The 13,754-nt window shown below is 39.2% G+C and overlaps 1 protein-coding gene across 3 annotated transcripts in view; it reads right to left on the bottom strand.

Moving 5' to 3' along the window:
- Positions 1-13,754, bottom strand: part of Eip75B (Ecdysone-induced protein 75B) — a 134,073-nt gene that overhangs the window by 47,305 nt on the left and 73,014 nt on the right. For all 3 annotated transcript variants that reach the window (XM_065227011.1, XM_065227012.1, XM_065227014.1), the window contains one exon: positions 8,000-8,088. In XM_065227011.1, coding sequence (XP_065083083.1) covers positions 8,000-8,088 — 89 coding nt within the window. The remainder of the gene's footprint in view (positions 1-7,999; positions 8,089-13,754) is intronic.

The following is a 13,754-nucleotide window of genomic DNA, read 5'->3' as shown; positions in this document are numbered from 1 at the left end:
GCGAAATGGCGAGCGAGCGTGAGCCGAGGTTAATCTAATGACGAAGAACTTGTTTCCTTGTGCTTGCTAGAATTGAAGTTGAACAAACCGTGGTTGGTTGCCAATGTGCAGCAGTGCCGAGTTAAAAATGATGAAAATTTACGCACACGTGCAGCATTCACGCGCTCCATGTCCTCATTCTGCAAGAGGGATACCAATGGACTGCAAAGCAGGCTTCTCTGTTGCTATGCAACAGCTGGCATCGTATGTACGCTTGCTTGCAGTTAATTATGCAAGTATGCATGTATTTGACTGAGCACGACTTGATTTGGTTGACGCAAAGCTTTTTTAATTGATGCTCGGCATCTCACATTTTGTTTTAAATTTGAAGGATGTTTAAATACAAGATTCAACATAGGCAGTATTAACTTAAAGCCATAACAATGTGAGGATATTGAGCCATTGAATTTGCAATAAAGAATTTAAATCCAATGCTCATCATTTAACCGTAAATAAATTAATAATCTAAGCAACCCCCGTTTGTCTGTGCACACATGACAACACAGTTGGCCTCACTGTCTCATATGTTCAACGCACCAAACGGATGATAAAACAAGGAGCAGTATGCAAATGCATCTCTTCCACTCTGCGTGCACATGCAGAAAAACAGCGACAATCTTCGGCGAAGGCATTTGCAAATCCAAAAAGAAAAACCTCACAACATACCGTACCGTGCCGTGTCAGTTATGTTGCTGCGACCAACGAACAAACGACCATCGCGACATACCTAGTTGCACTCGTTACGCTCGGTATAGGAACCGTCAGCGACCGCCGTTTGCGGATGGATGGCAAGGGGCAAGGAAGAACTAAGTTGCGCACCATGGAAACTTGTTTTTCAGCGCCAACTGCGAGCGCGAGAGCGTTGATGGCGGCGCGGCTAGGTTGCTCGTTCGCTTACCGCGCGCGCAAACGACTCCAGTCAATGACCGATCAATGAAGTTTATCGGCCTTTGAGTTTCTCCACTTTTGGCTTTGTGCTTGCTCGGTTGCCTGGTTGCGGAGTCTCGCACACAGAAGACGTTCAAGTAGAGTCGTGTGCACGGTACTCGTATAAACGACTCTGAGACTCGCTGAACTTTGCAAAACGGTGAAACTACGGTGATCAATTTTAAATTTATTAATTTACACCATCGATTCTAGATTGATTTTAAACATTGTTTTTATGTAGGATTTAACAGAAAGGATTTTTTTTTTAATTTGGGATATTATTCTAGTTACACCCTTTTTGAAAAACCAGACTGGAACAGTCTATGTCAAGTCCGGTCCGAGTTGATGTGAATGGCGCGATATGCTGTAATGCCATACCGGAGTCGAACTTGCTATGTGGTGAATAACCTATGGGTCCATGAGGCATTGAACTATAAAAAAATATACTGTTTATTAGAATGAGATACTTTATTGAACGCTGGGCAATGAGCGATTCGTAGCATTGATGGTCACTATCGGCTCGGTTGTATGTTGTGCAATTTATACCGTATTTTTGCACTTAGAAAGGCTTAACCAACTGGTTAGTTTAATCACTAAGCGTGCAGCTGAAGGTTAGCACAATTAGCGATAACTATGATGCAAACCGCTAAGAATTCAGGTTACTAAGGCTTCGATTTAGAATTATGTTTTTCATTATTCTCAGCAAAAGTAAAGTTTTATGTCTAAAAATAATACAATGTATCATTTTAGTTATACCTACTATCGGATTGAGATAGTTTCTTCTATTTATTCTTCTTCTTCTTGGCTTTTTACGCTTCTGTAGCGAGCGTTTTTCCGGCTTTCAACTAAGTTTTATAGATGTACTTCCACAGTTATTAATTGAGAACTTTCTATGCCAACCAACGCATGAATTTGTATATAGTGTGGCATGCCCAGGGAAGACAAGAAAATTTACAGTTGGCTAGTTAACGTTTCATATTTTAGATCAAATTTAGTAGATTTTTGTTTCAAAAATTCTCATCATATCTAAATATGCATACATGTAATTGTTTGTTTGCTTCAGATTTTAAATAATACAATCTTAAAAGAATAAATAAAATCATAACCAGTTACACACGCACGTTTTAAACAACTTCCAAGAATTCACCAAAATTCTGTATCAAAGCGTTTTGGACTAATGAAACATTTTAAAAAACCTTTAATTTTTTATTCTCTCCCAAATGAAAAATGTTGCTTTTTTCTCGTTTAGTAGGGTTAAAGACGACTTCTGAAATACATTAACATATTGTCATCAGGGGATAAACAAAGTCTCTCAGTTGGCCAAACGATTCTCTGAAACTGGTGATGATAGAAAAGTATTTTTTGGTGCGAAATGCGCAAAACTAACATTTTTGATTACCTAGAAACAATAAAGCGCCAAGTTGAACTCTACTTTTGTTGCTTTGAAATAATTTTAGCAGTATCCGTGTTCTCCATTGAAAACAAGCACTTTTTTTTTATTCCAGTATGTTCAATCACTCTAATTTGATCTTGAAGAATAGATTCAAATCCATCAGCAATTGTTCTTCTAGTTTTAACCTGTACAAAAGTTCTCGCCCAGAAAGGAATATCTAAATTATAACATAATTATATCAACGTCTGTTATTAATAATGAATTTTATTATAATTTTATCTCAGGGTCCCGGTGTGAAAAAATTAAAAATACAGTTGAAACAAAACTTTAGCACATTTTGTTAACATTAAATCGTATTACATTTTTTTTATAAAGTTGGTTAGAATAAGAAAAGAAGGAAAAGTTGAACTCAAAGGTATGGGTCATTAGGCCGAATATCACTAGGCTGAATGTCATTGGATCGAATGCCATTAGCTTGTTGCGGTGCTCCAATTTTAGGAAATACTTGATGAAGTCTAAATATAGTCGACATAAACAAATGCAGTAAAAGCAGCGTAATGTCAGTTCATGCACTGTATTAATGCTGATTTTGTCCTTTTTGGCAAGTAATATTACACCAAATTTTCGACACAATTGAAGTGCATCCACTTTGATGTGACATTAAAACTAATTTTTTGCTGTGTACATACTACGCTTTTCAATTTACAATATCTATTTTCATTTTGTTATTGTTGGAGCTAATATTTGTGCTTTTTATTTTTCTAAGTGAAGATGGGATTCACCAAAAATAAGACCTTCACCTTAAAACAAATAATCAGCTGCAAAAAAAATAAAGCCCCATTATGCATTGTTCATCCAAGATGTCAAAAATCCCCTAAAGAACTACTCAGGTTTCAAAGAAGAAAAAATCTGCTACGAAAAATCTAAAGCTAGAAATATCATCAGGTAAAAAATTTGAAAATCAAACGCTAAAAAATCCTCTTCGAAAAATGTTCCTATTTGCGAGATCTCTCAAATATTTTCAAAACCCATTTTCTACGCCTATGATCTTCAAATTGTTCAAAGTTTCACAAGCTTGTATTCCAATTTGACTATCTTCAAATAAGGAAAAAGTTTGTTTACGTTAGAATGAGATTGATAAAATGGGAGTGACCCCGTCGTAGTGGTTAGCATCCTAACCACTCACGCCAAAGTCACGACTTCAAATCTCACCCCCGGACAAGTCACGAATGACCCAAGAGCGTTAAATTGATTATAACTTTAAAAAATTGATTTTTTTTTTAAATTATCCAAAGACACAGAATTTTGTAAATTGATTTTACAAGGCAAATCAGACCATTTGTGGATGTTATCAACCTTGTCCTTATGGAAAGCATGTCCCTTCTCAGACAGAGATTCTGGAGCATTTTCAAGCGTTGAAAATTTATTCCAAAGAATACACTAAGTTCTGTCTTTCATTTTTAAAAATTCGGTCTAATGACCCATTCGTTCGAATAGCTTACGCTCTTATGAACTATTCGGCCTAATGGCCCTACACCGAACTTTAAATTTTGTTTTTCATTATGTTTTTGTTATGAAAGTTTTTTTCATATCAATGGCTCCCTAATTGGGCAATCCACATTTCGCTTAAGGAAAGGAGGTGGTTCGGCATAGATCTAAAAGTCAAATCTTGTTTTATTACTTTTACCGTACAGAATTCGGGTTGGAAATTTTCTCGACTTCCCTGGGCATAGAGTATCATTGTGCTTGCCACACAATATACAAATTCATGCATTGGTATTGGCATCGAAAGCTCTCAATTAATAACTGTGGAAGTGCATTTAGAACACTAAGTTGAGAGCACGCAGTAAGCTAATATGCGCTAAGCAATAAGCTTGAAATGCGAACAAGAAGAAGAAGAAGTACAGAATAAATAAATACAGAATAAACCATAGCTTAAAATATTTCTTTGATTTTTCATCATGTTTCAATTATTTGAGTTTAATATAGACTAGCCTTAGTTACCCATTTATTTGTTTGATGTTTGTTCTCTTGTTTTCTCGCTAAGTGTTAAACAATAATTTCTTAGTAGTAAATAATAAATTTTGTCTGAGATTCGGCCTGTTGACCGTTTGGCTTAGTGACCATTCGGCCTTATGCCCATTCGGTCTTATAACCTTCAGCCTAATGACCCAGCATCGCATTTAATAATGGATCATATCATTCGAACAGTTTAAATTACATTTCTGACGATTCGATCACTATCACGAGCAATATTATGAGATATTTTGTTCTAAATAGAACGTCCACAAAAAAGGGTTTCATTTATGATAGGCCTAGTAAATCTGAAATGTATTGCTTCATTATCTTAAAAACCCTGGTACTCCAAATCTGTTCGACTATGTGATTGATTAAAACCCACACTAAACTGACACTTCCTGTTCTACATGCTCCATTGAATTTATGTCAACAATTCTCACTAATTCCGGTATTTTTTTCAAATAAATCTCATCAAATGAACTTTCGCTAAAAAAAATTCTTTCGTATAAAAACCTATTTTTCTCTTGCATCATCTCAAAACACACTCAGACTCATTAAATCATTTAATCTCCTCATTATGATCGATTTATCATAGTTTCTTAGTTTTACGACTAAGAAAGTTCCAAATTGGCGATACAATATACTCAATATGCTCATATACCATTATATTTTAGAATTACAACAAATTATGTTATAAACTAATACCCTCTGTTCACGTCTATGTAGCGATGATGATTCAGACGAGTGAAGAAAGCGAGTGTGAGTGGGATCAGTTTTATTTTTTAAATCAGTTGAATTGTACACTTCAACAAAAAGCGTTACTTTATTATCTTGCATCTACCAAGTTTCTCAGACGTCTGGGTTTGAATGCAGGCTGCAGCCCTTCTGGTCAGATCTGGTAAATATCAAAACCGTCATGTGACAATGAGAAAACAGGTCCTCTCACTATCATGAGACGAAACTCTACCTATCATGAGCTTACTTGTCGTTTCTCAATGATGAAGCACTCATGAGAATAATTCTCATACGCTTTTAACATCAAAGTTTCTAACTGATTTAGATGAATTTAGGCAAACAACAGTATGTAATCAGCAGAATGAACATATTTTTAAGATATAATTTAAATGAGCTAGTAATTGCGATGTTCACAACACTGTCACGTTCTGTCATGACAGAAAATATCGATGAGGTTGTGGATAAAATCTCTATAAAAATCGCGTGAGATCTTTCATGGTAAATTTACCACATCTACCAGCCCTGCTTCTGTTTTAATCTTGAAGAAGGAACCCGAATGAGAACGCTGGCGATATAAAAATAGAAACAAACACATTTTACTCAAAATTGTATTAAAAAGCTCATTTATTACCCTATTTTGTAACAAACTCTTTAGAAATATCGTATTGCCCTAACAATAGTCGTTATAATGTTCATACTAGGCAGCAGAGTTTTTGTTATTTTAACTAAATCCGGAAGCTAAAAAATCTGTGGAACAAAATAACGTAAGATACAGATGCAATAATTACGGAGATGAACTAGATTCTTGGTCGGGTTATGCTTATTTCGTTTTCAAAATTTTGTTGGCGTCGAAACGTTTTTTTTTTTCCAAAGAAATGTTAAAGACCCTTAACCTACGTTCTAAACTTATAGAAATTCCTGATCGATTGGTTGCTGTTTAACCAAAGATGGTCAAGAACTGACGAAATGAGAGCAATATTTTTTTCTCCCCGAGACACTTGGGTACGTATGGGTTAACGAGCTTAATTTCTAAATATTAATTCGAACGAATTTAAAGTTTGCACCAACATTATTCCTTTCCATGGTTCCTATCGCAAGGAAAGTGAAGAACATTATTGAAACATACCTAAAATTAAGTTAATCTTTAGTAGTCATGTGCTTTCAAATCATTTTAAAGGTTTCCAAAAGTTGTATAAGGATGTCAATATGTTTAAATACAATAAATAAAATAACATATAATTGAAGAGTCGACTCAGAGAGATATAATTCAAAACTTCATCAAATACTAAACAGATTATTACTTCCACTTTATTGTGTAATATGTGTCATAAATTGATCCAAGCTAAGATTGCATCATCCAATCTTCTCTGATCTTTGGGAATTTCCTCATTCTTCTTCGGCCAAACACCGTTGCCCTCCTCTTTGTACCCAATTTGTTTGTAATCTGTTCATAGTCCAAGTTGACTAAGGCTGCGAAAAAAAAAATTAAAAAGTTGAATATTTACTGCATGCTAAGTTTTATAAAAACTTATTGATATCCATTTTTTGAAGATTGTAAAAAATAGTATGTCATAGTCATGGGAAATAAGCTCGTGTGCTGAAACAATACAGCCAATAAGTTTGTTCCAGAGTCTTTAATTACAAATTGAAATATGAATTATGTGCAAGTTACAACCGCTTCGATATGTTAAATCACAAAATTGCATAGATAATTAAATGGAAAACCATTACACAGAATGATTTTAAATAATAACCTTGTTGAAGATAATCGATCACAAAACAGCTTAGAACTTCAACTATATTATGCAATATGTGTCAAATATTAAACCATACACGGATTGCATCACCCAATACTCTCATATCCCATCACAGTAGGCCAACCACAGCTCCAAAACATTTCCCTGAGCTCTGGAAATTTCCTAATTTCCCTTCGGCCAAGCACCTTTGCTTTCCTCTTTGCCTACTTCGTTCGTAGTTTGATGTAACAAACATCAACCCAAAAACCCAAGAAGGCATAGACCGCGGTAAAATAGAAAAGGCACCGCAGCAGCAGCAGCAGCAAGTTCACCGCTGGCCATGGCTCTACACAGCGCGCAGTCGGTCACTAACCTACGTGCAGAAGTCAATAAACTGTGATTAAACAAAGTAGGAGAAACTACTACTCGTTCACACTTACGCTGAGCTCCCCTCCGGGCAGACCCCGTCGTAGCTCAACGCACGCTTCAAAACGCGTAACCTCGATTCTTTCTAGCACGACGAACGCCATCAGAACTTTAACAGTAAACAAAATAGTGTGTTGAAAAAAGCTCCGCTCGCTTATGAGGCCAGTTTCAAAACAACAACACGCCAACCAGCAATGTGATTCATTCAAGGGTATTTCCATCCGTTCACCCCGTCGTCGTTTCAGTAAGTTGGTAACATCGAAGCATTGGTAGCAAAAGCGTAGCCGTCTGTGTTAACAGCACAAAACACACTCCAACTCAGTAAGCGTCGGCGCATCTGTGACTGCCTCATTCTCGTTGTGTGTACATACTTGCGTTCTTTGCCCTCGCGGTACTACTCAACATAGTCATCATCGACATATTTTCTACTCCGCGCTTGCCTAGCGACGTGTCATCAAGCAACGCAAGTCATCCATCCATCCATCCATCCAAGCAAGCGGACCATCAGTCGGTCAATGTGCTCATTCTTTTCTTTTCCGTTGTTTCCCCCCATCCATTCTAGCCGACTGACTCGATGATATGCATTCGTCACCCCACACTATTGTACGATTCCCTTCAACAATCTCCTTGTTCTCCTCAGTGAGTACGTTTACAACTCAGAGGTCAAAACACTCGAGACCCGACGAGGGGTCATTCGATTGATTATCGTTTTGAGTATACTTACCTTGCAGCCTTCGCAGGAATGTACACCGTAGTGGAAGCCGGAAGCTTTGTCACCACACACTCGGCACAATACGGTGGTTCCGTCAAACTCTGAAAACGGAAAGAAGAGAAGAAAAATACGAAAAAGGTTAACATTTTATTGCAATTTACGCGAGTTCAAAGACCTGGTGTTAACGAGAGAGATATACTGTCGAAGGAGAGCAGAATGGAGGTACACCGAAAAACAACATCAATGGAAGTGAGTCGAAATTTAATGAGCGAGTATTTGACAGACCAGAGGCTTTCTGTTCCAAGGGGTCGTTAAACTGTGCCGTTTCTGTCCCTGCGTTTCTACTCGCTTTCCAAATACTATACTTTAAGCTGAACAAAAAAAGACTTATCCACGGTGTATTTTAATAGAAATATTTATCGAATGTTTCGAAACATATATTAAATATTAAAAAAAAAAACCTAACAAATTACGACCGATTACTAAACAATAATCAAGCATTGAAAAACTCGATAAAGCGGCAAACCAGCCGTGATAACGAAAGCAAAATTGAATCATTGATAAGCGATTGCACTTCCCTCGAATTACTGTGGCCAGCGGTCATTACCACTACATTTACTAGCAGTCCATGTCCCTTCCACTGACCACCCGTGCGAGGAGGCTTCTGATGCAATGCAAACTTTGTTTTACTTATCAGCTTCGCTTCGTGGAGGGAATCCTGAAAGTAAAACTCGTCGCTGCCATAGTGATTGAACCGCTTACTACGATCGAGGATGATCCACCGACAGCAGCGCGGTCATTCACTCGCCTATTCGACACAGAGAGCGAGAGAGCCTAGGTAGCAGCCGATTAAAACGGTGAAAGTTAAAAAAAAAATCGAAAAGAAAGTGGAGAAATTTTCTTTCAACCCCCGGTGCATCCGTGGCTCGCTCCTTCAACAAATTCCCCAGTGGGCCCGGTTTTGTTTTTGTACGATTCTTCTCTCTCCTAGCTTCATCGAATTTTCCTTTGGACTATTCCACATCTACGGACTGAAGCTAAGGCAACCCGCGTCAAAGAATCATAGTTTTCCGATGCTGTCTTTGCTTTCAACTTTCTTCTCTCAATCTACCTCGCTCCCCCTTCAATCCATCGCATCGGTTACTATTTTTGTATATTTTATATAATCATCATCCCATTCTGCTTTGGATGCTTTCTTAAGGTTATACAACATTATATAACTGAGAGCCATCAATAAACAACTTTCTCCTGTTTCGGAAATTCTTCTTTCCTGTGCTCTTCTTTCTAGTTTGCTTTTCTCTCGCTCTCACCGCGAGACGATTGCTCGCCGGGGCGCTAATTGAGTGATAAATCATGGCCAACTTGTTCGGTTCGGTTTGGGTTTTCCTCTTGCTCTCTTTCGCTCATCATCACTCGCAGATGCCAACAGACAGACAGACAGACAGACAGACAGATCATTCCTAGTTGAGCACTCAGTCGGTTAACAACGTCCCGGTCTCAGTCGCGCGGCATCTAGTTTTTTCGGTGTTTTTTTCCGCCCGAGCGGTTTTTTTCACCCCCCATTGGGTGCCCCAAGTGACCAGTGTGCAACAGAGGAAGTGGAATTCCATGGGCCGAGCCCCTTGGAGTTGCCATCCATCTTTAACTCATCCCGGTAATCCATAACCGGAGGTAACGGCGAGCCCATCATTTCATCGTATCATCATCGTGCCGACCCACCAACACCAACCATCACCACCAGCAGCAGCAAACGGACGATCTAGCTGCACCGGCTGATAGGTTGTTTACAACCGGCATAAGTATTAGACAATACATTTTGCAAGTCCATTGCCTCCCTATTGTAGTTTAATTTTGCCTCGTGGCGCGTGACTCTGTCTCTCACCCCTGGTAGGGGAGTATGGGTCATAGTGAGACAACTTTTTGCAAGTAGATATAAGTTTTTTTTTTTTTTTTTTTTTCGATTTTTTTTTCTTTTTGATTTGTTCGTACGTCGGGCAAAAAATTTAACTACTAGTAATTAAAATTAATTAATTAGTGAAGGTTTTAAATTTTTTTTTCCTTCTTAAGTGGTTGCGCACCGCTTTTGCGCAACACTTATGGCATCTTCCGATGCCTACGTTACGCGAACCAGATACTATGAACCGTCTTCGAAAGGACCATGGGTTGTCTTTTTTCGGCCCAAAAATAAACCTTTGAAAACTCTCGACATTACGAGAGATTTGCTGCGTAAGTATCCGGGAATCTCGGTACACAAAGAAAGATTCAACAAACTGCGTGTAGAAGCACCGACTTATGATGTGGCAAATAAAATTGCTGAACACGAGCTTTTTAGTGTTGAGTATAACATCTACATCCCTTCTCGAGATGTGGAGATAGAAGGCGTGGTCTCCGACGCGAGTCTGACTGTCGAGGACTTGAAACATGCCTCGGGAACTTTTAAAAACTCGACATTCGCTACCGCGCTAGTGAAGATACTGGATGTAAGGCAACTGCATTCAGCATCTTTGCTAGACGGTAAAAAAGTTTATAAACATTCAGACTCGTTCCGGGTGACTTTCGCAGGTTCAGTTCTCCCAAACTTTGTTAAAATTGATGGTGCTTTTTTTCCGGTGCGGCTGTTTGTACAGAGGGTATATAATTGTACCAACTGCAAAAGGCTGGGACACTCGGCCAGCCATTGCGGCAACAAAACTCGTTGTGGCAAATGTGGTGAAAACCACAAAGAGGATTCTTGCCACAAAGAATCAGTAAAATGCGCTTACTGTGGCGAGAATCCTCACCCCTTGCAGGAGTGCCCGATGTACAAACAGCACTCCGATAAAGTGCAGCGTTCAATCTCTGGACGCTCCAAGCAGACTTATGCTCAAATGGTGAAGGCTGCATCAGCCGTCCAAGATGCAAACCAATTTTCGATTTTGTCCGCTGAAGAATCGGACTCTGACTCATCCGATGAAGGTGATTCTACGGTGGTACACGCACCTTCAAAAATGGACGGATCCTCAAAAAGAAAATGCCCCTCCCCGAAAGTGCGCCGTAAGAAAACTAAAATCACCTCCAGAAGATTGCCAAATTCCCAGGGTAATGGGGATGAAAAAACAAAACCGAAGGCTCCTGCTGATCCAATCCCTGGATGCAGCAAGAATTTTCCGCCATTGCCCAACAAAGATAAAAGAAATAAAAAAGCTGCTCCTCAAACTTCTCAAAAGAAATCCAAGTCCGAACGAGGTTTGCTAGCTTTTTCGGACATTGTGGAATTCATATTAAACATGTTCAACATACAAGACCCTCTAAGAAGCTTAGTTTCTGCCTTGCTTCCAACGTTAGAATCATATCTTAAGCAATTGACTGTTTCATGGCCCCTCCTTGCATCAATCATATCTTTCGATGGATAATTTGTCGAACGAGGTTGAAGATATGATCACTGTGCTACAGTGGAACTGCCGTAGTCTAGTGCCTAAACTAGACTCGTTCAAATTTTTACTTCACAATTCTGATTGTGATATATTTGCTCTCTGTGAAACATGGCTTTCTTCCGATAAAGAACTCAACTTCCAAGATTTTAACATTATTCGCCTGGATAGAGACGATTCTTATGGAGGAGTACTTTTAGGGATCAAAAAGTGCTACCCTTTCTACAAAATTTCCCTTCCTGCTCTATCAGGCGTCGAAATCGTCGCTTGCCAAATAAATGTGAAGAACAAAGATCTTTGCATAGCTTCAGTATACGTTCCACCAAGAACCTCCATTAGCCGTAGTCAACTCTGGAATCTAGTTTCGATTCTTCCATCCCCAGTATTAATTCTGGGTGATATGAACTCCCATGGTACTGGGTGGGGCGATCTATATGACGACAATAGAGCGGCTATTTTTTACGATTTATGTGACGATTTCAATTTGACTATTTTGAACACTGGTGAAGCGACACGTATAGCAAATCCTCCGGCTCGAGAAAGCCGACTCGACCTATCTTTGTGTTCAAGATCGCTATCATTGGATTGTCAGTGGAAGGTTATCAATGATCCCCATGGTAGCGATCATTTGCCAATCATCATTTCAATTAAGTGTGGCCCTCACTCTGCAGAACCATCTCGGGTTCCATTTGATCTTACAAGGAACATCGACTGGCATAAATATGCAACGGCGGTGACAATCGGTGTCGAATCAATAGATGCGCTTCCACCATTGGAAGAATATCGATTCCTAGCCGAATTGATTTACAAAAGCTCACTGGAAGCACAAAAAAGAAAAGTTCCAAGTGCACCCTTTAAAAGGAGACCAGCCACACCTGGTTGGGACGAAGAATGCACAAAATTGTATGTAGAAAAATCTGATGCTTTCAAAGCTTTTCGTAGACACAAAACCTCCACTTACTTCGAGGAATATTCAAAGCTTGAGACAAAGCTGAAACAATTAATCAAAGCAAAAAAACGCGGTTATTGGCGCAATTTCGTCGAGGGACTCTCACGAGAAACCTCAATGAACACCTTGTGGAGGGTGGCTCGCAACATGCGTAACCGCTCATCTTTCAATGAGAGTGAAGAATACTCCAACCGATGGATATTCGATTTCGCTAAAAAGGTCTGTCCGGACTCAGTTCCAGCACAAAATATTCTTCGAGAAGCGTCTCCTAGCGGCGGCTCTCTGGATAGACCATTCACAATGCTGGATTTCTCTATGGCTCTTCTTTCATCGAACAACTCCTCACCGGGAAGCGATATGATTAAATTCAATCTTCTGAAAAATCTCCCAGATATCGCTAAAAGACGCTTACTAGATTTATTCAATTCCTTGCTAGAAAACAACATTGTACCGCCTGAATGGAGACAGGTCAAAGTAATAGCCATTAAAAAACCTGGCAAATCAGCGTCTGACCATAACTCATACCGTCCGATTGCTATGCTTTCGTGCATTAGGAAATTGTTGGAGAAAATGATCCTTCGGAGACTCGATCACTGGGTCGAATCAAATAACTTGCTATCAAATACACAGTTTGGGTTCCGCAAGAGCAAAGGAACAAACGATTGTCTAGCGCTGCTTTCCACAGATATTCAACTGGCCTTTGCACACAAGGAGCAATTGGCTTCAGTATTCTTGGACATTAAGGGGGCTTTTGATTCAGTTTCCATTGAAATTCTGTCAGACAATCTGCACAGATGTGGACTTCCTGGAATTTTAAATAATTTCTTGTACAATTTGTTGTCAGAAAAGCAAATGTACTTTTCCCTTGGACAACTGACAACTTCCAGAATTAGTTACATGGGCCTGCCCCAAGGCTCATGTCTCAGCCCTCTTCTTTATAACTTTTATGTCAAAGATATCGACAACTGTTTGGCAGAACAATGCACGCTAAGACAATTTGCAGATGACGGTGTGGTTTCCGTAAGAGGTCCACATGCCGTGGACTTGCAAGGACCATTGCAAAATTCCTTAGATAACTTGTCTTCTTGGGCTATGAATCTAGGGATCGAATTCTCGCCGCAGAAAACTGAACTGGTAGTGTTTACTCGAAAGCGGTACCCAGCCCAAATGCAGCTTAATCTTTTGGGCAGAAACATTACCCAATCATTGTCCTTCAAGTACCTTGGGGTCTGGTTTGATTCAAAGTGCACTTGGAATACCCATATTACGTATTTGAAGCAAAAATGTCAGCAGAGGATCAACTTTCTCCGTTCAATTTGCGGCACATGGTGGGGTGCTCATCCGGGAGACCTCATAACGCTTTATAAAACAACTATTCTCTCTGTTCTAGAGTACGGCTCTTTCTGCT

Source organism: Ochlerotatus camptorhynchus, unplaced genomic scaffold (genome assembly GCF_037179485.1).
Source record: "Ochlerotatus camptorhynchus isolate MF236.1 unplaced genomic scaffold, CSIRO-AGI_Acam_v1.1 ptg000265l, whole genome shotgun sequence".
In the NCBI taxonomy this organism is placed as follows: domain Eukaryota; kingdom Metazoa; phylum Arthropoda; class Insecta; order Diptera; family Culicidae; genus Ochlerotatus; species Ochlerotatus camptorhynchus.
This window is presented reverse-complemented; position numbering and strand designations above follow the sequence as displayed.